The sequence below is a fragment of the Chelmon rostratus genome, chromosome 14 (assembly GCF_017976325.1).
Source record: "Chelmon rostratus isolate fCheRos1 chromosome 14, fCheRos1.pri, whole genome shotgun sequence".
Taxonomy (NCBI): Eukaryota; Metazoa; Chordata; class Actinopteri; order Chaetodontiformes; family Chaetodontidae; genus Chelmon; species Chelmon rostratus.
In genome coordinates this window covers 19,077,300-19,104,966 of record NC_055671.1, presented here as the reverse complement: position 1 = coordinate 19,104,966, position 27,667 = coordinate 19,077,300, and the positions used below count along the sequence as shown (strand labels likewise).

At 44.0% G+C, this 27,667-nt stretch overlaps 1 protein-coding gene across 6 annotated transcripts in view; it reads right to left on the bottom strand.

Annotated features, from left to right (window-relative positions):
• Positions 1-27,667, bottom strand: part of tcf7 (transcription factor 7) — a 73,113-nt gene that overhangs the window by 13,979 nt on the left and 31,467 nt on the right. For 5 of the 6 annotated variants that reach the window (XM_041951984.1, XM_041951986.1, XM_041951989.1 and 2 more), the window contains exons 4-6: positions 14,111-14,237; positions 4,447-4,534; positions 24-113 (exon numbers count right to left, since the gene is read on the bottom strand). In XM_041951984.1, the coding sequence (XP_041807918.1) occupies positions 24-113; positions 4,447-4,534; positions 14,111-14,237 (305 nt within the window). The remainder of the gene's footprint in view (positions 1-23; positions 114-4,446; positions 4,535-14,110; positions 14,238-27,667) is intronic. The other variant, XM_041951987.1, reaches the window with a different exon arrangement.

The following is a 27,667-nucleotide window of genomic DNA, read 5'->3' as shown; positions in this document are numbered from 1 at the left end:
GTCCGAGCAGCCGGCTATGGTACCTGGAGTAGGAGGAGGCGCTGGAGAGGTTGGAGGAGTAGGGCTGCCTGAATCCACAGGGGGACAGGGCAGGATAGACTGGCTGGCTCTGCCTGCCACAGCACAGCAGAGGGGAGAGACGGCAACGGTTGGTGCCTTTTAGCTTTACAGGTACAAACATTTGTTGATCCCCGCGGGGACGTTTAGCCATTAAGGTCAATTTACTTCTGGTATAAACTCAATTTAAGTGCAGTTTCATCATGAAGATACACGTTAAAAAAAAAAAACAAAACACTCCAAAACTCGATACAGAGAATTTAAACTTGTCCAATGTTTCTCATCTGTTTTGCATTTTGGAAACATTAAACAAACATTGGTTTCTTCTCAGTTCTAATGCTGATTGTTGGAACGCAGGAATGTGAAATAATGCTTCATTTTCTTCACATTTCCTTGCCTTGCTTTTGAGTTTCAGGGGAGACATTTGGACAGTTTCCCACCTCCTTGTTTTATGTATATGTGTGCAGCTGTGAGTGTGTTTGAATGTAAAACTGTATTTATCTTTTACATTGCTGTATTTTGTAACAAGCAAACAAATAACTATGCAAATTTGAAAAAAATCTTATTTGTCAATACAGTGAAATCTCGTGGTTTAATGCCTCTTTGATTTTTCTGCACATCTATAGAAGTATCTGTTGTAGAAGCTCTTGTGATGCCGTGATGCGCGGCGAGCCCCCGTGGAGACTCTGGATCAGCACTGTTGACAGCTGTGTGTCAATACTTGGCTTACCGGGAGCAGAAACACACACACTCACACACCGTGGGAGGTCGAGAGTGGGGCTGGGATGCAAGCAAGAGCCTTTGATATGTATAAAACCACACTTCTACCTCCCGAGAGCCAACACAACCAGCCCCCGCTGCAACTGAGCAGTCCTCGTCTTTCAACGTATGCACACACACACTCCAATCCGCATCTAGCATTTAAACCACCTTCGCGATCATCATCATCATCACACATCTCATCCACTGTATCCAATCTGCAGCCCCAGGGCGGCAGCTCAGACAGTAAAGCCCAGCAGCAGAGGCCTTTGGCTGGTAAGAGATCTGGAGATCACTGGCCTCAGCTCCTGGAGGACCATCCATGATGTAATCCTGTTTTACACTGCAGCACGGGTCAAGTGTTGTTCAGATAGAGCCAGTTCAAACTGAACAGGCGGGCTGCTCTTCATCTCTGCGGGCAGCTGCACACACCAGGCCTCATGATCCATAAAGAAGCCCATCAATTAATGTGATATAATATGAAAAGCCCTCATCGTACAGGTCACAAACATCAGAGCTCCAGAGCGACGGTGTCGCCACACTCCAACAGAAACAGACCTCCCATGTGACAGGCATGGCTGGCCAGAGGTATGCTGGGAATGAAGCGAAAACTAGGCTGCCTGCTCTGTTGTGCCGGTCACCGCCTTCAACATCGTCTTTTCGACTACAAGTGACAACAAAGCAATTACATCCCTGCGAGCTGATGGAGTCACTCAAAGGCACAGAGTTTGAAAATGTCAGCGAGGAAAAGCTTTCATGCTTTGTTTCTGCTTGTTCTGACACCTCGAAGGCCTCACAGGGACTTCTCACTGCTCTCCTGCTCTTTGGCTGCTGTGTTAAAGGACCAATACGCACATTTCTACTGCACAAAAGTGTCCATAAAATGTGAATTTTGGCTCTATTTTCCTGCTTTCTGCCCGTTAGTACAGATTTTCGGCACGCCCAATCTTCAGACTCCCTCACGGTTGCAATTTCAAAGCAAACAAGACATTTCTGCAACAAGGGCTGAAAATTTTGTACTTTAGGTCTCTTATTACTACAGTAATTGGTGATGTGTTATCCTTTTGCCAGAGCTGTCTGTTCTTATTGCCGAGCTGTAAAAATGCAACTTTAACTGCTTGTGTCACTTAAAGGCGCAGCACACTTTATCAGGACTGCTGGTCCGATAGTTTCTGAAACCCCATCCCCCGACGCCTCCATGAGGCGCAATCTGACGCTGTGATTGGCCGATTGTGTGGATGAGCTCTATTAATTGCTACACAACTATCCTATTGCCCCTCTCTATGTCGGCATGTCACCCCCCCTTACGGCGAGGTCTGACGTATGAACCAGCTCCTTGCGATCTTCAGGCCATCTTCCCTCAAACAGACAGCAGGAGGCTGTGCTGCAGTCTCACTCAGCTTTGCCTGACACCAGTTAAAGAGGCTTTCTCACACCCCCTTCAGCTCTTGTTTCACACTGTATTTAATAATGCAGCATGTTTGTGAGACTCAAGCTCCCGTCACAGCGGTCGCCACTGCAAAGCTGCATCCTGACAAACAACCAAACGCATCTCAAGTAATTCCTGACCCCCTTCCTGGTCCGAGGCGACTCACCCTACCAGCTGGCAGGCCCGGGGGGGGACACACAGAGGTGGTCATGGAGGGACAGTAGAAGAGACCAGGCTAATAGTCAAAACAAGGGTTTGACATTTAAGCGCTGATTCTTTTGAGTTCTCCCCTCCTCCAGCAAAGAAGCCCACTACGAGGGGCCAAAACAAGCAGATAATCTGGGTTAAAGGAGATTAGCTGTTAATAATATTTGTGAAAATCCATAGTGAAGCGTGTGAAAAAGATAAAACGTCTATAAATCACAGACTTGGGAACCGTCTGGGGGACGGACAGCTCGTCCTACAGAAACACAAAAAACACACACACACACACACACACACACACACACACACACACACACACACACACACACACACACACACACACACACACACACACACACACACACACACACACACAGAGTTTTAAGCTCCTGTTCCAAATCTCCATGACATTTGATGTAAGCCTTCCACTGTTCCTGCAGGGGACTTTGTCCAGGCACAGATACTGTAGGTTGTAATAAATGGTTTTGTGCTGATCCATAAATCAATGGAAGTCTGACATTATAAGTTCACAATCAACCAGCACGACATCGCGAGCTCACAATTGACTCAGAACTGATGGAAACTCGAAATGAAACAACTGAATATGGAACAGATGTGGCTGCTGCAGACGTCCAGCACTGCAGAACTTCCTATGCTGCTGCTGCCGCTTTAAAACGTGGAGAATTTATGTTATAAAATTTTGGGTTTTTTTGCTAGTTATTTGAAGGCCAGAATCTACCTGAACCAGCAAGTCCAGCATATTGCATGAAGGTGATTTCTAGGCAACAACATCCAGTTTAATCCAGTCTCTTATCAATAATTTGATTTCAGTCAGTAAAAACACGCATTCAGAGGTGAATGTCAGTGACAAAGTTTTTTGGTTGACATTTCATTTAAATCTTGCATTTGTCCACATTCCTTTTGTTCTGACCAGAGGCCACAGCTTGGAGTAAGAGTCCTAAACACAGAGGATCAAAGGAGGTGGTTTCCATGCCAACGGGGGCCTTGGGTTTGCTCCTCTGACACCAGGTGAGACAGTGATGTATGCAACACTGACCTGGGTCACGGTGTGTATGTGAACGTGTGCGAGAAGATAATAATGATGATGATGATTGCGTTCGGGAAGGTTGAAGTGAGGTTGTGAGGATTAGCAGAAGACTTTTCTGGGAAAATTAGTGTTCGAGGGTCAGAGGTCACAGGTTCATGCTGCACATTCTGTTTGGACTTGGCCTGGGACAAAAGATGATCTTCAGTTTTAATTAAACTGCTGATAGTCTCTCGACTATTTGGTCACTAAAACATCAGAAAAAAGTGAAAAATGTGGATTTATTTCCCAAAAGTTGACATATTTGAATTAATTAACAGTCTAAAACTCATAGTATTCAGTTCACTGTGATGGAAAACAAAGAAAAGCAGCCATTTAAACAGCTGGAACAAGTGAATTTTGGGGTGAAAAATGAGTTTCATCTGTATTATCAGGTAAAACATTTTGAAAAGACAACATCGAGCTGCTTTATTGTTTCCTATTTGGTGTAAAGTTTCACAAATTTACTACACTGCAAATTACAGCTACTGCTCATCAGTTCTAATGCTGCAGATTAGTTTCAAGATCAATCCGCTAATTGTTTGGTCTATAAAACGTGAGAAAGTGGTGAAAAATCTAATTGCTTCTTTTATTAGATGTATTCAGTTTACTGTCACTAAATGCTAACCAGGAAAATATTTACATTTAGAGGCTGGAGTCAGTGACTTGTCCCCATTTTTGCATATTAGCTGCATATTTATTTTCCCCCTATTGACTAATTGATTAATCAGCTAATAGTTTCAGCTCTACCTCAGCTTCCACCACGTAACAGACAGACCTTTAATGTTAGGGAAAGACTGAGTTAGAACACAATCATCATGAGTACACAAAGGAGTGAGTGAGTCACTGTGTGTGTGTGTGTGTGTGTGTGTGTGTGTGTGTGTGTGTGAGAGTGTGTGTGAGAGAGACTCACCAGCCCATAGAGGGAGTGATCTGGCCGACGCCGCCTGGAGGGAGGGAGTAGTACCCCGAGAGGTCCTGGGACTGGTGCCTGTGAACGCCTGGACACACACACACACACACACACACACACACACACACACACACACACACACACACACACACACACACACACACACACACACACACAAACACATTAACATCAGTGTAATCACTCTTTCTCTCTTTCTTACACACAGACACACACTTAATAAATAATTTCTTCGTCTTTTGTCTTTTAAACACACTCTTTGACACACACACTCATTAGGTGAGGTCAGCGGCCCCTGGCTGTGGCCCCGGGTCCCATGGACTATTAGCGCTATTAGCAGTCTGGGAACCTGGTATTTAAACACAAAGATACCCTTAACAGAGGTCACACACTTCTGTTCCCATCCCGTCGCAGTGTGTGCTTGTGTGAGGCGACGCTGTGTGTGTGTGTGTGTGTGTGTGTGTGTGTGTGTGTGTGCGCGCGTGGGACCCTCCACTGGGAGCTGATGTCGCCAGTTGGTTTCACTGGTTTATTCTACACCAGTTACTGGCTGTGGTAAAAGTTCCCACATTTGAAAAACACACACAGACACGGGCAGACACACACCCAAACATGCACACAAACAAACCATCTCACATGCTTCATCTCTACTTTTAGCAAAAATGTTTTCCAACAAAAGAAACACAGACAGCTCGACTCTCTGCCCTCACACAGTAAATATCCAGTCTCTCTCTGTCTCCCTCTTTGTGCCCTTCAAAGGAAGTCATTTGTCAACAGGCAGCACCTAGCACTTAGCGCGGCCCGGCTGCTAACCTGTGTTTGCAGCAGAGGAATGCTCTCGATGACTGTAATTTGGCCGCGGCTCCGGGCCTGTTTCAGGACCCCGAGCCACCATAAATCTGGACGTCAGGAATGTGACTCAGTCAGTCGACCTGTCTCACCACTCCGAGCCTTCCTCCCCTCCCTCCGTCTGTCCCACCACGCCCTTCCTCCCTTCTCCTCTCCTCCCTCATCCTTTCTTACGGCCCTCCGCCCTTCCACTGTCCAGACCCTCTTACTCCTGTTCTCGTCCTCCTTCTCACCTCTCTTTTACCTTTTACCCCCTTGTCCCTCCTTCATTACAACTCTTTTCCCTCCACCTCCCATCCTTCCCTTCCCAGAATTGATCCACCCTCCTATATTACTTTTATGGATCCCTCCGAGAGTCATCCTCGCCCTCTTCTCCACTTTACTTCTCACGCATTTACTATTCTAATAATCTGGCTTGTGCAAATAAATATACTTGACTGAGTTGAAGCTTGACGGAGCTAACTGAGCGTGAATCAAATTGGTTTAAAACAAGACAGTAATGGCTTGCCGATGAGATATCATAAGTGTCTTGTGCAGTACATTACTCAGAAGACATGTGACGAATGCCTTTAAAAAGAGCCGTGAGAACACTAAAGGAGGCAGAAGGGCTTTTTGGCTCTCTGATCCTTGCTGTTAAATCTTCCATCACAGGTCTGCACGTGTCACGGTTACATCATGGTGGAGGTTTCTCAGCAGCTTGTGTCACAGACAGAGGTCTTTATCAGGATGAAATTCCACCTATTATAAACACAGGGCTGAGTTCAGACTGACAGCACGGCGCGACAAAGCACGGACCCCCTTCCTCTATGTCTGTGACAGCGCTGAGGCAAACAAACACGCACAACAGACAAGTTGGAAAAGTTTGGATTCTGGCTCCGTGCAGCACAGAGCTCCATCGTTTGCCAATGCATCGTCGGACAGTTAAATAAGTGCAACATTTTGTGACTATAGAGAAGCGAAGTGCAAGGAGCCATTTATTTTTCCCAGAGACAATATTACGTGAGTCCCAGTTGAGCACCTCTATGGCTCGCATGAACATATAACATAAGTATCTGGTGCTTTGATATAAAGTAAAAGTATAAGCCTGCAAGTTAACTATGTGTGCACATGTTGAGGATTTTTCTGGTCACATATTAAATATGTAAATATTTTCACCATTGACTAGTTTATCAGAATGCATATTAGCAGCATATTGGCTCCTCATTAAGCACTTATTAATGCCTTATTCTGTTAGTTAGGGTTATTAAGATCATAATTAACGTACTTCCATACTACCAATAAGCAGTAATTAGGAGCCTATTGAGGGAAACTCTTAGTTAATGGCCAAGTAGTTGTAGAATATGTTCATGCAGAATACAGCCAAGTGCTTTATAATGACTAATGAAGAGCCAATATGCTACTAATATGCATGCCAACAAGCAGCTAATTAATATTGAATATGAAAAAATGACGTGGACATATAGAATGGGTTGAAAACACCTCTCGGTAGAACTCGTTCTAACTTGTAGCTTGCGCCATTTACAGTTTATCATGCAAGCATTAAAACAGAGATTTGCTGCCATGATAATTTAAGAGAGCTGCAGTCCAGCCTCAGAGATACAGCATAAACAGCAGCGCAGTACATTTGCATGGACTTCCATCTTTTCACAGATTCCTTATTCCAGCAAAAAAAAAAAAAAAAAAAACATCGGCCGTCTTGCTGGAGAGCTCTCATCTGTCTGAATGTGCCCTCGAGCTACTACAGACTTTCTGTCTCTTAATATTATTCAAGAAAGAACTGACAAACGAACTCAAGATACTGCCCCATAAGCTGTTTATGATAGATATTAACAGTTAAGAATACTTATGAATGAAAGCATCATTAACAATGAATGTTAATGCTTCCTTTGAAAATAAAAAAGATGGTGAACTTATCTTTTTTTCCAAGTGGCTGCTTGAAATGACTGCAGGGCCAACATGAAAACTGAAATCTTAAACACAAAAGCACAAGGGTTTTATTTTGACCGTTAATCTGTCACATCTGAATGTGATGGAAACGACGCTGGTTTCTGTAAGTCACGTTCTTGCTATCGGCCCTGTTTGTTGTTGGGAAACCTGAAGGGGAAAATTAGCAGCAGTAATGGGGCAGTTTTCTTTGGAATGCCCCTTTTAAAGCAGCCGTCTAATGACAACTACAGCAACTATCTCACGGTCTCCATGTCAGCGTCTCGGGAAACAAACAAAAGGGAAACCGATTGAGTCAAACCGGCCCTGCGTGAGCTCGGTATCAGAACATGTGCAGTGTCGAGGAGATGAAAATAGTAATCCTGCACTGATAATGCGCTGCGGTGGTTATAACCACTGAGAGTGCAAGTGCTGCAGCATCTGAGCCTTTAAATGACTTGACAACCGGCCTGTGTGGTGTACATAAAAGAGCCCAAGACCAGAAGAAACTTTGTAGTGTTTTGTTACTGTAAAGGCGGTAATGAGAGCTGACAAATGTTACTCAAGTGCAGGAACTTTAGTGAAGCGCGAACATCAAAAGTCCCAGTAATAGTAAAAGTCATTTTTTAACAGTGTAAAACTACAGATTATAAAAGCCATTTCTAATATGACTCTTCTTTTTTGTCTTATTATTCATCACATTTCATTTCCAAATACACAGTTTCCCTTTTTCTCATGTTGTTTTCATGCAGAGTGACTCACACACTCGTCATCAATTCAAAAATGAAAAAGGAAGAGCACATGCAGCCATGCAGGATGTGACTTTAAATAAGTTCGGATGCTTGATCTTTACTCATCATTTACCTTATTCTTTCACTGATTTCACTTTTCTTCTCTAACTTTAGTCATTTTTTTAATTTGTATTCCTGTGGTGTGTTTTTGTGCTTGTGTTTGTGGAGCAACTTGGATTTCCTTTGGACACAAATGAAACACATAAAGACAACAAAAGTATAGAATAGAGCTTCATTTGCAGAGAAAACTGCAAAAAAACCCTTTTCTCTGAACTAATTAAAAGGCAAAAATTACTTCAGAAGGTAGTTACTTCAACGTGTACACTCAGACGTGGAAACAGGAAAAACTGACTCAAAGGATTTGGCTGCCATTATTCAACAACAAATCGAATGAAAACAAACCAACCAACGATGCTTCTGCCTGCCCCTGAATGCACCACGCTGACTGATGTTGTATATTAAAAAATGGGCCCTAAAAATATAGTTAAGGTTTAATTTCCTAAAATAGCAAAAGTGACTATTTTCAGCCACGGTTACGCAGTGAGAGTAGTCACAGCTACAGGATGCTGTATGTGTGTTTCACCGAAAATAAACTAGTGTGTGTGTGCATGTGTGTGTGCATGTATGGTATTAAAGGAACAAATTACCCAGTGCAGCAGTGTGGCTCATTGACTGAACAGTTTTTCAGTGAGAGTGGAGCTCTATGGTAACAGAGGAATGCTGTTTTTGTTTGACAATAACAAAAAAAATAAAGAATACACATTTATTCTTTCAATACCACTTGGAAATACTCAGAAATGCAGCGACAGAAGTTCTGCTCAGGTGACTGGAGTGTGCAGTTTGCAGTGAGTTACTTCACACTGCTTCAGCACACGTACAGTAATACCTGGAGACCACACAAGGCTATACAGTAAGTGCTAATCAGAGCTAATCTTGCACATAAAAGTGTGAGAGGGAGCAGACGTGTTTCAGTTCTGCTTTTTCTCTGTATTTTACGCTCCATTGTCCGAGCCAACAGTCATATCTGAGCAACAGTCAAAGCAATGTGGCGGTGCCGGATCGGCTGCGACCGGCTACTTCTGTCGCGCATGTTGAATGCGGTGTCGCGGTTGACTGAAGAAATGACTGAAGTGACTGGACTGACCAGCTGGGTCGCACAATGTCAAGCACTGCAGCCCCGCAGAGTGTGAGATTAGTGATCATTTCTGAACCGCAATTATAAATGTACCAAATTTAAAACCCGGTTTGGCAAATCTAAGACAAATGCTTTCAGCAAAACTACATCCTATAATGTTTGGTAAATGCAAATAAAACATTTCCATTCTTACTTTGCTGCGATCTCACTGGTTTGCTTTCATGAGAATGCAAAAATAGCAGTATAAACAGACACAGGCTCTCTGGTTACCACGGCAACTGGCATCCCTGCATCCCAGGCAGTGTCACTGTAAGTCTCTTACTTTAAGTCTCCTGCAGTATCGTGGGGCAATGATGTAAAGCGGGGGGGCTTAGATGTGACAGCGTCTGTACCTTCACTGTCATGTGTGGAAGCTGCACTGCAGCTACATTTAGAGCTGGGATTAGGGAAATCTTTATTTTACCCAAATTTCTGCAAATATGTTTTCACTTTTCTGGTTTATTAAGTTGCTTCTGATGCCTGAAGAGGCGAAACTGATGTGCCGCAAATGACGCAACGCTTCAGCAGCCAGTTTTAAGTGAAATAGTGCATTTTGTGTCTGATGTGTGAGCGAGAGACTGCTTTCACAATGCGGGGAAATTAAAAGGGAGAATCAGGGTTTTATGAAGCTGAAATACAGCTGAACGTCCTGCAGTGACTTTTTTAGGCAGCGGTGAAAACACACAGTGGGCTCTGATGGAAAGAGCACAGGAAGTGAGCCGTGCAGTGAGAGTGTAGTGAGAGCTGCGAGCTCGACGTACAACAAAGGAGGTTCAAGAAAGAGAGGTTTCACCTCGGAGCAGAAATAGAAGCAAAGACTTTCGCTGTTCACGCTGCATGATTATTACAGCAATCTACAATGAGCTGCGTTCACAGTAACAGCCAACTGGCTGACGCCGACATGACGACACGAAGAGCAGGACGGACAATATGAAACTTAAATACTGGAGGTCAACGCTGGGCTTTCATGCATCGCTGGTGCGGCGATGTGGAGAGAAGGACAGAAGAAGAAAAAAGAAAAATGGTGATCACGTCTCTGACCCTCCTTCAACCTTTACATGCAGGGGATGCATGAGTGGTACAATTAGAGGCCTGGAGAGTGAGAGAAAGAGACAGAGTGCAGACATGACAACAGATCAAATGATTAGAAGAGATCTGTGACCGTGATGTGCAACTAATCTGAACAACAATCAAAAGACTATCAAAAAACTTTTAACTTGAAAAATAAATTCAGTTAATGCAGGTTTTGTGTCGGTTCACATAAACCTGCACTGATTCATGGCACGCTCTTCTCAAACTTTGTCCCTGCTGGCCACCGTATGCTCTCTGCACGAGGCCGCCTCCTCCCGATCTCTTCCATTCTACGCTCACGAAGGGGCTCACGAAACATTTGCATCTGACAGCAAGGCAAATTTGCATCTTGGCTCATCTTTGGTGAGCTTTGACCTGTGCAGCCTGAACCAGTAGTGAAGAAGTGTGTGTGGTTGACCCCTTAAATGGACTGCAAGCCAGCAAACTGATTTCTGCGTGCGTCACATCCTGCAGCGGCCACAGTCCGCACAGACTGGGGACGTCATTCATGTAATTTGAGTCCCTGCCTATTTAGACCATCACTCCAAACTCTGGGCCTGCAGGGTGAATCTGACAGAGATAATTATTAAGAGAGGAATTAAAAAAAACTTACTCTACAAAATTATACTATTTTCTCTAAATTTTGCATTTTTTTGGATCCTCTCTCTTTTCAAGAGAAAGAAGGAAAATCTGCTCCACTTTGTTTGAACTGGTCACAATGTGAAACAACTGATGAGACTTATCACACACATTTCTATGAAAAGTGTTTTTGAATAATGAGAAAATGGGCCTCAGCTATCCAGATACACTGAACACTGCATCTCTAAAACTTCTTTAAAAATCTGATGCTGCTGCTTGTTTTTCATGTATGTTCAGTTCTCCCACAGCGGAGACCCAGCGCCCAGGAGTCGATACTTCAAGCAGAAGAAATGATGAGCTCTCCGCGCTTCAGCTTTAATCCTCTGGTTTTCCGTCGACAGGTGTAAAACTTCATTGATCAACGTTGAGCTCAGCGATGCAGGAGAGCGCTCTGAGGGCGGAGGAGCGGAGGACGGAGCCAAAAAATGGCATCGGTGATGAGGTAAGCCCTACCTGTGACGAGCTGACGAGTGATATTAGGAGTGAGGTAAGGCGGGCTGTGTGTGTGTGTGTGCACTGCATGGTGTTGCTGAGTGGAAACGTAGTCAGAATTCAGGTGAGATGATGTGAGAAAGGTTGTGTGCAGCAGCCAGGTGTTAGCTGTGTGTGTGTGTGCGTGTGTGTGTGTGTGTGTGTAAGGGGTAAGAAGCAGGTGGCTCAGTCTGTCATTAAGGGCTGAGTCACTGTAGCGTCACACATGCACGCACGAACACACACACAGAGTCTAGACCAGACGAGCAGAGAGTCTTTGTCGGATCAGGGGAAATTCCAGACGGAGCAGGCAGAAGATTGCCTGAGGTCAGTTCAGAGGAGGTTGATTTTCCTCTGTCTCTGCTCCTCTCTCCTCCGGAAAAAAAAAAAACGCTTCGTCATCGTCATCGCTGTCAAAAGAAGCTTCATCTTTTGGCGCCGCGGTTCCTGAATAAAAGCCAGTTTCACCTCACCATATCAGTGAGCGATTTCACGGTTATCAGCCGTGAGATCTGACACTCCAGCTCTATGATGCCGACTCCTGCCTGCACTCTCTCCCCTTTTTAATATTCGTTTCTGGCACCTTTTGTTCTGTTCTTCATCTTGCGTTTAAATGAAACAGTCATTACCAGCATTATATAATTCTGGTATAATAAACCAGCACCAGTACCACTGATTTCAGCAACATATTAACTGAGGAGCAACTTTTGGCTGCACTTCAAAGAAGCTCTAACTGATAAAAATGTGGGAGAAAAATGCTGCCTGGAACAAAAGGCACACAAATGATTTGGGTTTTCTTACACCTCTTCAATACAGGAGGCTGTAAGCAAAGACTCCGATCTGCAGTGTAGCTCATAAACTTCACTGATAAACCAAGAGAATCACAACATATAATTACCAATAATAATAAAGCGTCCAAAATACAAAGGTTATGTCTCCAGGATGTATTCAGAGAACTGAATGGCGCCCATTCACTGCTCCACCAATTAGCTTGACCCCCTCATACTTAAAGTACACATATTCACCATTAACCAGCTGCTTATTAGCAGGCATATTATATTCATATAGTCATTTATTGCTGCATGACCATATTCTACAACTAACTTCCCTCAATAACCTCCTAATTACTCCTTATTGATAGTAAGTAAGGAAGCTGTTGCACATGAATTATGATGATCTGTAACCAACAGAATAAGGCATTAATAAGTGCTTTATAAAGACTAATAAAGAGCTAATATGCTGCTAATATGCATGCTAATAAGCAACAAGTTAATAGTGAATATGTGTGCTTTAATGCAGAGTGTGAACAAAACTTTACAATACTGAATAATTGACCTTGTTTGCCATTAGTTTTACTGATTTTGCAGACACACGCACATGCACACGCACGCCTCTGGAAGCAAGTTGTCGTTCAGTTTTTTTGCTCAAGGACACTTCAGCATGTGGGCAGGAGAAGCCGGGGCCTGAACCACCGGCCTTGAGATTAACGGACAACCACTCGCCCCTCGTGAGCCACAGTTATCATCAACGGTCTCGCAGCGGCTGACGTAGCTTCGAGCTGCTAGCCTTCAGCAGAGATGAGGAGCGGGCTCAAGAGGTCCGGCGAGTTCACTTCTTTCTAACTCCAAACACCGAGATTTTTTTCTCCCATTTTCAAACTTGCAGTCTTCAGACCCGGCCGACCGATTTATCGGATTCTGCGCAGCTCCCTCTGGAACATTTTTCACATATGCGGCAGTGCTCCCCAAGATCTAAAAACACACTTTGATGTGTAAAATCAGTGGAGACTCCTCTAACACATGTGTGGTTGGTCTTCTGGGGATGATGAATGTGCTCAGCAGATCCAATGGCAGTCTTAAGATTTTCAAAGTTTGACCTGACAATAATTTCTGCTTGTCACTAAAAGAAGTGATAAATATAAGTATGTAAAGTGAGACACATAGCGAGACGGATTGTCCAACCAACACTAGCACCCTTTTAGCAAAGCCTGAAACTCAGAAATCCTTCGGTGTTTAAATGTCAGGGTGTGTTTGTTTGTGACTTTCAAACAGAGCACAGTGTGTGTTTGCATGTGCAGCGCTTGCTAAGGAGAACCTTGTGTGTGCTGCAGCGATGGCTTGTGCGATTGTCACTCTAATTGTTTCCATCTTTGTGTGTGTGTGTGTGTGTGTGTGTGTGGCTGGCGGTCCCTTCAGAAGACCAGGCCACTTCAGAGCAGCCATGGAACCGCCACAGGCTGACGGAGCCGGTGCTGCCACTTCACACACTGTGTGCGTGCCTGTGTGTGTGTGTGTGTGTGTGTGTGTGTGTGTGTGTGTTCATGTGTGAGGAGGGAGGTGGGGTTGACAAACATGAATGTAATGCATGTGTGTGCGTGTGTGTGTGCGAGAGAGAAGGAATGAGAAATAGAAGGAGAGACAACAAGAAGATGAAAATACTGCTATATTTCTTGTGTGTGTGTTTCGGCAAAGAGGGACAACGCTTGTGTGTGTGTGTTGCATTTGTGTCGATGTGATGAATGATGTGTCGACAGCACAAATGGATCACAGTGTGTGTGTGTGGACGAGGATTTCAGCAGCTGTCTGGAGTATGTCTGTGTTTACTTGTGTGTGTGTATATATGTGTCTGTGAGAGGGGCCCCTTAAATGTGTGTAATTCAGGATTTCAACGAGAATTCAACATCAGGAATGACGGCTGTGTGTGTGTGTGTGTGTGTGTGTGGTCTCACCTGTCTTCTGGCTCATGTCTGTGGGCAGGTGCGGGGGACTCGGGCTGAAGTGCTCGTTGCTGTAGGGCAGGAGAGACGTCAGCGGGTGCATCCCGTGGGACTGCTGCACCACCGACACTTTGTTGGACTGTTGACGAGACACAACGACGCAAAGTTAATTTAGATGCTCTCGTGCATTTTCCTCCACTCGACTCGTCGAGGCACGGGGTCTGAGAAGCAATCAGGCCATAACATATTGCACGAAACAGTTATTTTTTAAGACCAGCACACTCAAAATGTAGCTGCTTCCTATCATCAACTGCAGCAGGAAGCGCCTCTTCATGATTTAACATCTACAACAGTGAGCTCGGCCAATCGCTTCTGCTTCAGAGAGACCCGCTTCTGATATCGAAGCAATTAAAGTGTTGAGTGAAATGTTAATAAGAGGCAGCAGGAGTAATAAAATAATACAAGATTATCAAAATGATGAAAATAAGCAGGGCTGATTAAAATACTTCACTGAAATAAACATTCTCTTAGATTTTTTTTGCTGATTCATTTGTAAAGAAATGATTAATTACTAATGATGTTTGGAAAGATAGGTCGCTTAGCCAGAGACTGCTGAGCGGGACCAGAGAACATCACAAGGATGCTCGTTTTGCTCTCCTTCATCTGCTTAAAGAAGACGTTACGCTCAGCCAGACGTGAACATGAAATGATTCAGGAAAAGCTCAGCTCTCCCCCGCTGACGTTTCAAGATGCAGCGTCGCGTTCCCTGAATACTTTCTGCAATTATCTGCACATGTGGGGACATGACACAAGAACGAAAGACAGGAGGGAAGAGAGCTGGACATTTTAAACACGGTTTGGGCCGTACTTTAGAAACCCACTGGTTTTCAGTGGAGCAGGGAGGTGGGGGAGGGGGAGGAGGAGGAGGAGGAGGAGGAGGAGGAGGAGAAGGAGGCCCATTTGATCGATAAGCCTTTGATGATCAAGTGAGGCTGCGTGCAAGCTTGTTTGCTTTCATGTTTCTGTTTACAAATGGCTTTCAATAACTTTCGTGAAATCCAGTTATTTCTAATGCTCCCAGCATGCTGGCTGACATACGAGATGTCACAGCGGTTTGCTATGTTGGAAGCAGCTAACCAGGCAGCCTGGGACAGAGTTACACTGCGTATGTTTGAACCAGGCCGTGTGTGTGTGTGTGTGTGTGTGTGTGTGTGTGTGTGTGTGTGTGTGTGTGTGTGTGTGTGTGTGTGGTGTGGACTGGGCACTGTAATTGTTTCTGTGGGAGGCAAGTATAAATATGCGTCTTTCTGCGCGAGTGTGAATGTGTGTTGTGGGTGGATGTGTATGGATGGATATATCTGTGTGTGTGTGTGTGTGTGTGTGTCCGAGCTGTATTAAGTCTTTGAAAGCTTGGCAGAGAGACAGTGATTTTCATGTACATGAATATTTCTGAGAAAAGTTTTTAAGTTGTTTTATTTTGTACACTGCGATGAACATGCAAGCATGCGTGTGTGTGTGTGTGTGTGTGTGTGTGACCATTTGCATGAGTGTCTGTGTGTATGCGAAGTGTGTAACATCAGCACTACTGAGGGGCAGATCTGGTGCTACTCGCTGGGCCCCCTGCTGAGTTACAAAGTGAATACCTTATCACTTAAAGTCAGAGCTTCCACACGCCGCACTCCACATTAACACACACGCACACATACACACACTTTCAACAGCTCCTTTCCTATCCATCTACATCTTCAACTCTCTCTCACTGGCCAAACACTCACACACACACACACACATGCGAGCACACACAAACGGACCCTCATGTGTATGCTACACGGCTGCTAAGATCAAACTGCTAAACCGCTTTTAATGTTGAGACACACGAAAACAAAACGCACTGCCTCTGTACCGGGGAGCCGAGGGGTGGGAGGTTTGAGGGTGGGGGAGGCTGTGCGGGGGTGGGAGCAGGGTGGAGGTGGTGAGGTTTTGATAAGGCGGTCTGCATTTATTAGAATCTGAAGAAGCACTCTGAGATGGAGTTTAAAGAACATGCAAAGGTTTTGACTGACTGTCCTGCTGATATCACTTCATTAGACACCATGCTCGTACCCGATGTCAGCGTCTCCATGCCGACTGATTCCTGTGTTTTCCAGCATCACAAACTAATAATGCACTCATGTCATGTTGGATAGAAGTTTGCAATGGGAAAGATTCCCTAATTTAGTACTTAGGAGATGGTTGTTTATGCATTAAACATTTATTCTGAATTAAAAATCTCAAATGTTCACTGACATCAGAATATGTGTTAACAATGAAGTACAACACGTCAAGGGCTTTAAATTTGAAGTCCCCCTCTACTCAAAACATGTTTTTTCTTCTTGTTCCTTCAGTTGAAAGTTGGAGCTTCACTGTGCAGAAGGACGAATGTGCAGAGTTTGACACCAGAAGGCTGTTTTCACCTTCTTCTGCGGACATAGGAAAATTTCTCTGCTCATTGAAAATCCAGTTTTCAAGGGCGGGCCTACGAGCATGATTGGTGACATCACCAATAGTTTGGAAGCTAATCCTGGTCCAATATTCAGCTTAGACAAGTGTGAAGTGCAAACTTTGGAAGCCTCCGATGCACAAACACTGAGACATCTCCTGTGAGGTGGCTAAACTTTTGAAACGACATATTTGCATGACCATAGATTCAGGATTTTCTAATGAGGGAGAAGGAGTACATTGAATTTTAAGGATTTTAACAAGATAATGGAACCTGATCAGAAACTTTTGCTGATCTCATCTCTTAAAACATAAAATATCCCACAAGCCACTTGTTTATCTGCAATCCTTTAAGGCCCCCGACTCTGCAGACAGGTGTCAGTGGGGTCAGATTTTATCAACAGTTTCCTTCCAACTGTCCCTGAATGCCTCTGCTGCCTTCAGAGCATTTCAACCTTCAGAAACACTTGCTGCTCTTTATCGCCATTTGATATAAAAAAAAATCAAAGGGTTTTCATTCATATCTGCTAACGTACATATTCGCTCATCTGTCCTGGGAATAGGAAATGATGCAATGTTACATCTTCATCAGCGACGATGACATTTTGCAGGGAAAATCCCAAAACTGGGTGAAGAGCATCAGCAGCGAGCGCCGTTAGAATGCATGTGTTAGATGACATTAAAATCAGACTGAGCTTTGAATGTGAAGAGTCAGCGGGAGTCAACAAATGTCTAAATGAGTTTCCACATGTTACATAAAAAGACTTGTTGCACGCTGACTGGGAAAACAGTGAACCTGCACAAACATCTGTCGTCAACAACACGCACAGTCCAGCAGATGTGAATACTACGCACATACAGAACACACACAAGTGTGAATTACTGCACACTCACCTTCACGGCACACACACACACACACACACACACACATTCTGTCTCTCTGATTCTGCACATATGGATGCAAACACATCTGTGCTGGGCTGTTAGGAGCCTTCAAAAGTAGCTGTGGCTCCGTTTCACGTGCTGAGGTTGATGTAGCCATTTTGCTGTAACATTATAGCCGCAAAATCGTCCATTTATGTTTCCTCTCTTCCTCGGGGTAATTAGCCGGCCTTGAAGTGGCTTTAGCTGCGCCTTCCTTTTTTTACACACACTCAGGGAGGCTGACTGAGAGCACTCATTTAACCCATAATTATCAACCCCTCTGTATTTAAAAAAAAATCCCCCCCCCCTCCTCGCCCCACCACACACATACACTCACACAACTTACACATAATTACCTTAGCTGAGACAGACAAGTGTGTACCTGCATGTGTGGGACACACACACACTCACATAAGATTGAATAACACTTGCAGCATCTTTGAAACGGAAACATGCAGCTTGGTTAAAAAAAAAAAAAACAGAAGAGTTACACACACATGTTCAGGTACACACACACACTCACTCACACACACACATGCAATGGAGGGAAAAGATCACTCACCCTTTAATTTACAGGAGTAGAGTTACCCACCCTTGCAGGCTGACATAAATCGTCAAGGAATAAATTCAAAGTACAAATCAATAGTAAATACAGGGTTTAACCCTGACTGCCTGAACCCTGATTTATTTATTTTTTTAATAGGAACATACGTGCTCTTTCAGAAGTCTTGTTAGGACAGTCTGAGGGGGTGAAAAGATATTTTCAGATGGAGGATCTGCTCAACACATTTTCTAAGCTTCTGAAACACATTGACGTTCTGCAGCGAGTGACCGTGAAGACGCGTTCAAAGCACAGCAGCAAGGACGCGCCGGAGAGATAATGTGTTAAAACCGCTGCTTTACTGGAGAGCACCGATGCTGGGAAACAGGACGGAGGTTTATCATGACACAGCATGGAATCGTGCGCCACCAGTGCGCTGTCCTCAAACAACTCTATGGTCATTTTGGACGCTGCGCTGTATTGGCCTGCCGTGCTCACACACATTTAATGCAGCACAAGTCATTTCTGCAGTGCTGGTGTTGGTGGTGTTTTTGGCTGCGTGCTATTTGAGTGACGTCGCCTCCTTTAAATTCCCTCTGCAGGAAATACCTTTCTGAATACTCTTACACTGATGTCTTGGCTTCAAAGTACCTGGAGGAGTTTTTGACCACTAGGGGCGCTGTGGGGCGATGTCCTCACGAGAGGGGCCCTGTTTTGTTTCCATTGTTCATGCACGTGGGCGACATGATACACATTCCCCGGTTTCATGTTCTCTGTTCAGCGACAGTCGAAAATACAATTTTGCTTATATCTGCTATCTTAGCTTTCTTCGCTCGCTCACAGCAACCTTCAGTGTTGATAGGCTGTTACTAGTGATGTGTAGCCAATCAGATTACAGACTACAGAGTGCTGACTACAGACAGACAGGTGGCTATATCAGAGCTCTCAATACATACATTAAGTGTATTTATATGTATCTATGTCAACTGACGAGTCATATTCAGTACAGGAAGCTGATTCAATAAGACTCATTTAATCCCATGAATCGCTTTATCAAATGAGGATTTTGTATTTTTCTATCAGGATAACGACATAAAACCTGATGACACACATTCAAAACTTCATGTGAAAAAGATTCAAATGTAAGAAAAGTGACATTCTGCGCAGCCCTGCTGTACATACATTGATCACGTAAGCAGGCACACACACGCAGAAACCCACCGCCCAACAGCAACTGCAGCAGCACCGAATAATAAATCTCCTGTTTGTTGATTACATCAAAGATGTGATTACTTCAAAGACGCGATTACTTTAAAAATTCCAATTGGATATCAACACCTCTTTATGTGCGTCAGGAAATCGTAAATGTAGCCCTCAGTCTCTCTGTAGTCTAATTTCACTTGAAAGGCCTTTGATTTATCAGCATATTGTTGCCGCCTTTTATCTTCTCTCCATTTGAACCAAAATCTGCTGCTGAATACAAGAGTTAATGGGATCTCAGACATCACTTGTTTGTAATGACGGCCCTCCACCTTGACCCGGACGCGCGCACACTCGTACGTATGCATTTCACATACACATGCGTGCAGAGACACGCAGCCGTGCGCTTACGTGCGCACACACACACCTTCATTTAGAGGAGCTTATGCTGATAAAACACCTCTAATGTATTCTTTAGTTTTCAGATGACACGCTAAGTAGATCTGTCTCTTTTTATATTTGAAGCGGAAATTAAAGCGTCCTCTCTTTTGTTCCCTCCTCCCAGAGAGCTTTTGAGTCTAATGTCTTTAATCTCACATTTCACGGAGATGGCACATTCAAAACACCCATTCACTCTCTTTCTTTCACAGTCATCCTTGCCCTGGTGTGGCGGAAATAATAAAAATTAAATCACATAAAAAAAAAAACAGTTGCTGGGAATTAATGGCGGATTCACCTTGCTCTCTGCAATCCTTTCAAGTGGCTGCAATCAAACTGCTTTGCAGGAAGGGGCTCTCTCACAAAGAGATCTGAGCACGACGGCGTCATGTTTTGCCATCAGATGAATCGGGGCTGCACTTAATAAAGCGTCCCTCAAAGGACAAATGGAAACGACCATTTATAGATTGTGTTTAAGTTGCGTGATGTGTGAATTAGCTCTTGCGACAAATGCGCTGTTTGAGAATAAACTGGTGGCTTCGCTCAGGGGAAAGCAACTCTGAGGCTGCTTGGTACTCCTCATATCATGCCCTTTGTGCCATTTCCAACCTCTGCTAAGTCAAAATGACTATGAAAACTACAACGCCAGTCATTAGCAGAGAACACTCTTCACAGTTTGGATCTTTTAAGAATTTGTTGCGAGAAGCTGGAAACCTTTCATGACATTTTTTTCCCTGGGTCATCTAAATGAAAGCGAAATAAAACACCACCTCAGACTAAAAAAAAAAAAAAAAAAAAAAACTTGTGAAATTAAGCATCCTTTTTCACTTTGACACTTTTAATTCTCTTGAGATGTTTTCTAATAAGCACCTGTTCAGGTTGTTTGCAGCCACATTGAACTGCTGACAGCAGGGCCTGCAGAGGCGACGGGGCGAGGGAGCGTGCAGGCGAGATGTGGCAGATCAAATGCTCACAGTAAAACTTAATGTGCACCAAAAAGTGGAGATTCTGAAACCTGCGTCCAAAGGCTCAATGTCGGTGCAGTCTGGAGTGCCATCTCTCCACTGTGGCACAACGTGGATTTCAGGAGCTATTCAGTGGAAAAAAACTATTTCATCAATGATTATTTCACACAATGTGTGATTTTCTTTTGTCAGAGTAGTGCATGACAAATGTCAAGGTAATTGGAAGTGAAATTTTATTTTTTGCACCTCTTCAGTGTCCTTTAACAGACACAAAGGCGCTACTCTAAATACAATTATGCTTCATCTGAGAGGTCAGGGTAAGCTGCTTGAATAACCACACACAGAGAGAGTATATACACATGGGTGTTGGGGTCTGTGGGTGCACAGGAGGGGAAAAAAAACCTGAATCTACGAGCGCGGTAAAATTCCCCACACCTGCACGCAGAAAGAGAAAGAAAAAAAAAGAGGCGAGCATGAGGGGAATATGAGGCGGCGGCTCCTCACACGGAAAACCTAAGAATCTTGCAGAGCATCTCGTCCCGTGGAAACTCCTGGATCAGACCGATATTAGATTAGAACGGTATTAGATTCAACAAGAATGGATTTTATCGACTCCAGAGAGGAAGGTGAGCGCATGTGACATGAAAAGGCAGAGATGTGGGAAACACCTGAATTGCGTGACATTAGGTCGACCAATTCTGAAACTGTCCTGGATGACTAAGACAAAAACATTGATATGATTAATATGACTGTTAAAAGCTGCTGTTGTTGCAAAGTTGCTGAAGTTCTGAGGATGAAAATGTGAATTATTTGCCAGAAAACCTCTTTAGTTCTGCAGGAGACAGCAGAAACACAGTTTTTAGTTATTTATTAACATGAACCACATTTGATGGATTATGATTTTACTTTTAAGTAGGAGAATAAATTCAAATGGAACAACTCTCATAATGTAATACTTCAACCAAAGTACATCTATAATTTCTCTGATTTTTCTTCAACTGCTGCAATTTCAAAGTTCAGTTTAAAACAATATAACTCACATGCTTTAAGTAATTTTTAACATGGCAGTAGTCTAAAACTTCAACAATCATGGCTTCTAAATGTAACATTCAAATACAACTATTTTGATTTGAAAGAAATTCAAAAGATTCTGGTTTTGATAAAATGTAGAAAAAGTCAATGCAGACTTGAAGCACGAGGCTAGACAAATTAACAAGACGCACGAGTCCTCTGATTTGTGGATTCATATCCACTTGCGTTCAGTACATCCACCGTCACCCCCGGTACCACCAGGGTGACCTGCTCTGCCCGTCATGACCCCCCACAGCCCGTCCCACCCCAGCAGTCAGTCTTGAGTAGTGAGTAGGTCTCCCAATCTGGAAGTCATTGCCTTCTCCAGAGTCAGGAGCCCAAAATGAGAGCCTCTTAGTTGGAGGTTTGGGCAACATCAAAGCCCAGGCAACCATAACAACGCAGCTATGTTTAAAAAAGGGCCAAACACCCCCCCCCCCAACAAGCCCGCCCACTCCCCAATTACACACACACACACACATACACACACAAAAGCTCATATGCATGCATGAACGCATGTATGCGAGGACACGCCCAGTGCTGTGCATGCAAATACACACACACACACACACACACACACACACACACACACACAAACAGCACCGTCCACTGCTGCCACACACCACTGGAACATCTGGGCCGTGGCCATGATGAATCAGTAACCACTGTTTGTAGCTAACAGACAGAAACGCTTTGTGTGTGTGCATGTGTGTGTGTGTGCGCGCGCACGTATTACTATGCATACTACACTGCAATATCGCTCACAAACACTGAGTCCAGTTTTTACTCAGCATCTTTATTTTTACGTTCCTGCGAGGACAGAAACTTGATCCCAGATGTGGGTCAGGGAGGATGTCGCAGCGAAAGCAAAGATTTGTGATTGGTGTTTTTCATCTTGATAAGGAAACCCACGTTCGTTTGGATCAAGAGAGGAAAAGATGACACCTGTTTTAAAATTTCACCACCAGCAGGACACCCAGGTCACATGCTTTGTATTCTTTTGGGGGGATTTGAGGGGTTTCAGCCCTCTCGGGGAAGTTTACATCTCCTCTTGGTAGATATTTTATAAGCTGATTCCAGTATTTTTAGGCCATTTATGCTATAATACATACATTTATAGTGGATTCAGCATTTCACCACCAACATTTTGTTCCTGGCAGTGTGAAGAAGGCTTTGGAACTAAATCTTAATGATTTACAACTACTGCTGCTTGTACTTTTAGTAGTAGAGCAATGTTCAAAACAGTATTTGTTTTACAGACTTGCAGCTGAAAGACTTTGCAACCTTTCATCTGAGCCTGTAATTGCTTTTCCTTCCGTTCTGATGCATGATTAATGTAATTTCTTTAAAAGAGCTCTTTGTACAAGCCCTCAGCTCTCCTGCCCAGGTTGTTTTTATGCATCTGTGTTATGCATGCACATGATAACGCTGTGCTTTAATTGCTCCGTTTGCTAACACCGCTGGTGCAAACAACAACAAGGCTGCAGAAGCAGAAGATGCAGACGTGACGGCGGTAGAGGTGGTAACAGGAGTTAAGAGAAAGAGAGGAAAGAGGCAGGAAAGAGTGCAGGGCGAGATTCACTTTTCACACTTAATCTGACATCACAGCTCAGACTCCATGCGGTGAGAAAACCTCCGGGCTCCTTCTGAGAGACGGCACTCTGCTCTGCTGCAGCCGGCTCCAGGGGACATGGATGCGACTGCGTGCAAAATCAAATCCAGCCAGCGCGATGGCATTCGGAGATGAGTTATCACTCTCTTAATGAGTGGACGGAGACAGACAAGCAGGCAACTTTCTCCTTCCAGACTGCGGTGACGCTCTCACTCGGCAGAAGTGACCTCTAATGATCGGTACTAAAGCGAGCTAATTAATGGTGTACTTGTTTATTCCTATCAGAACGTTCCACAATTAACAACTTGTTTGTGACATTTGGGCAATCATCCGCAACAAAAATATTGACACAGGGAGACGGGAGGAAATGAGGCGACCACAGTGGACATAAATCCTCTTTGAGACACACTTCCTCCAGGGCTTGGTTTGCTCAAACAATAGATACTGCGACTACTTCAGGCCACAGCCATATTTGTCTGTCTTGTGGGAGCCTGTTAGCAGAAGGAGGGAAAAAAAATCTAGCGGTTTGATAACGGCATTGTCAAAAAGGCACCAAGGGCTCGCCGTGGTGGAAAAGGCGTCTGTGTTTGCATTTATTCTCAGACGATCCAGCCGGGATTGTTTCCAGTGTGAAACGTCAAACTTCCACGACTGTGTTTATCTGACCTGATTTATCTGGTGGCTGCGGTTTGGGGTTTGATGAGGAGTTTTAACCCATCATGGGTGACCTTTTGGTGGATCTCCTCCTCCACGAGGGTCAGAAACGGCGGGCGTCAGAGCTTCGGTTTTGTCCTTCTTGAGGAGGGCGACTGCGATCCCGTCCGCAGGTTATGCGGTCTCGTCCCCTGCTGAGATGACTGAGCGCGTCTATCGCTCACTCATTGCGAAACCTTTCCTGTGCGGCTGCCGAGGACAGCTTTCACTCACTAGCTCAGCCTAAACACCAGACCATGTACAGAAATGGGAAATGCCGCCACACATTAGAAAAACCCCTGCAGTGACGCGCTTCCTGTGTGCCAGGATCTATTTATTACACAAATATGGCCACCGGATACCACAATAAACGAACCATGCATGGTCGCGGTGAAAGTTTTTAACCCTGTGAAATCTAAGAGACGTTTAAAACAGACAGTCAGGAGCTGTGCAGCTACTCCACACACAAAGTGACAAAAAAAAAAACGGAAAATTTAAACAATTTGGAGCCGAAACAATTATTTGATTAACTATTTTGATAAAAATCAAGAAAAAAATGCCAAATATTTGCTGAAATTTGAGGATTTGGAGCATCATTATATTGAATATCCTTGTTTTTGGGCCAACAAAACATTTGAAGACAAAACTTTGACCTCTCAGAACTCCTTGTGCAGTTTGGGGACTTTTCAAAATTTTAGATGAAAAAAATACCTGAGAGAAACACCTTGAAAGATGCACACAAACACACCAAAAGGAAAGAAAAAGATATATCTGGAACACCATTTTAGCTTTTGTTGCATTTCCAAACCTCAGTGCAGTGTGTGCTTATCACGGCGGTCTAACATCTGCTGGCAAAGAGGTGGAATAACGGGATAATGTTCCCAAAATCTTCATCAACGCAACTGTCAATCTGTCTTTACATCTACACCTGCAAAGTTTTCACATGCCTCTATGAGCAGGAAGAGATGGTTCAAATAAAAAAAACTAAATGCACAATTAGCTGTGAGGACACCTTAAAAATAACTAATAATTCCCATCAGTCAGTGCATGAATTCTTGCATGTTTGCAGCCATCAGGGCGTTGACGAGGTGGTCGTACATGGCTGACTCCACACGTATGCCAACTGTTGTTGAGTCAAGTTTTGGGGAAGCAGACAACTCAATCAGCTTACATGCTTTCTGGCCTCTGGGCCACCGGTTCACTTCACGTGCACGGTGCCTTCTGTCTGATCCGCCGCTTTGATGTTGGTATCAAAATAATCTCATCCCTGGGCGCTTGTGTGTTGTGGGAGCGTTGAAGGCCACGCAGAAGAAATACCTGCGGGGCCGAGAGCGCTGAATGGCCTTAACATCCCTGAGCCCAAACAGGAATATTTTTCGGGTTATGCCTATTTTTTTTTTTTAAATGTGCACACACACACACACACACACACACACAGACACACACACACACACACTATGGCGCTATAAGAAATATTAAAGGTAATCTACTTCTTGAAAAGCGAGATGCTTTTTTGCACAAATTTAGACTTGATTTTAAAATTTAAGTTGCTTTTTAAAGAAAAACGGCTAAAAAAACAAACTAACTGAAACACTGAGACAACATGGAGGAAACTACTATAATTTCCAGTTTGTTCCACGTCACGAGGTCGATGAATTTTCACGCCGATTGTGTGTAATCAGCGTGTTGACCTCTCCCACTGCGTTGCACAGCTGTGGCGAGATACTGCAACAGAGACACCGTTCATTCCTCCCTCATCACTTACTGAGAATAATCAACAGATGTCTGAAAACCAGCTTCATTGGATTATCATAGATCGAATGGAAAAATACCAATACTACTAGAAGCTCATTTATTTATCCAACACTTCAAGACAATCTAGGAGCACAGGAGGAGGAAAAAGCAGGGACATCAAACCAAACCCGAGCCAGAAGACACACGAACCAACCGGCTGGAGGAGGCGAGTCATCAGATGACATCAGGGACAAACCAGAGCCCTGAGGCCGCTGTCCAATCAGCTCCTTCCTTTCATCATCTCTCACAGAGATCAAGCAGTCCAACTCAGGACCGTTTCAAGAACCGTCCTTAACCGAGATTACGGTCATTGTGGCAAACACTTTAGAGAGCCGGCTATTTATCATCACTGCTGACCGGTGTGACTCCTCAGAGGCCTTCATGAAAAGTGCCCAAAGTGGCGAACTTTGACCCTTACTAACCTTCAAACTAGCTGAAGACCAACATGCATGACAATATCGGCAGTGCTTTCTGGTTTTTACTCGGTTTTCTTAATTGCACTGACAGTTCTTGACCTGTGCTTCACAGACATTTTCATCTATTTTTCATTCATTCCTCACAAACCTGCGACTCTCTGTGCTCTGCAATAGTCTTTCAGAGGGGTCTTCCACGGCAGAGAACTTCAAACGAACCTTTTCAGAGTGAAAAGGTTGACAAAAATAGCATTTTTCTGAAATCCTTGAAGGGTTTTAACAGATTCTTTGAATTTGTAAAATTGATTGACTCATATTTCTGAATCAAATGTTCTTGATGTCCAACTGTCAAGGCTGCAGACTGAATCAGTGCGACGTGCTGCTTTTGCTTTGGAGAAAAGTACTTTCCCTGCCAGTAAAACACACGTGAATTAAAGTAGCCTAGGGGGGAAGGACCACTGGAAATAGGAGACGAAGAGAAGAAGGTGATGGAGGAGGGATGTCTTTGTATTGATTGTTTTGTTTGACGAACAGTCCGAAATCCTTTAAAGTCAAGTTATATTAACTTAAAAACATTAAAAGATCAGCAGAAATATTCCCATTTGGAACCAGAACTGAAGCTTGCTATTTATCCTCAAAAATGCTCAAATAATAACTAACAATCATTGTAGTATTGATTACTCTTGCTCGTTTACTTCCTGTTGATGAATTAATCCACTAATTGTTTCATCTGTAGACTGAAGAACCACAAAGAGAGACAAGAAGGAAACCAGGAGAGAAGAAGAGATGGATGAGAAAAAAGAATAAAGTGATGGATAGATGGACAGATAGGAGTGTAGAGGGAGGGGTGGATGTTGCTCTGTCTCCCCCTCTCTCCTTTCATGTCCTAATTTATTCTGTCTGATTAATTCCTTTTACCCCAGCGGCTGGAGCGATTCCTCTGGATGTGCGGTGCGCCCCACCTCCCAGCAGCCCCTGTTCTCCTCTCTCTCCCTCTTTTTCTACTGTACCTTTCTTCCTCTCTACCTCTCTCGGCCCACCTGCTGGGCTGGTCCCCTCTCTGCACGCCACGCAGCAGTGAGGAAACGGAGCAGGCATGTCGTAACCGTGGCAACCAACCCCAACCGCATGCCACGAAAAGTCCCGACTCTCGAACTGAGATCTGTTGCCCTGCTTATGTTTGCGTTGACGGGACACAAACAAGGCAAAGAGCAAAACGGATGCAGAGTTTAATCATTAAAGGGTCAGTTCACCCGAAAACCCATTTCCATATAAAAGCAGAATGTGATTAACTGATTTTAGTAAATATCTGCTTATTCTGACAAGTTGTGGCAGGAGCAACAAAAGACTGGGAAAGATGTGGGATGCTCCAAAAACACCTGTTTGGATCATTCCACAGGTAAACAGATTAATGATAGCATCATGATTGGGTATGAAAGG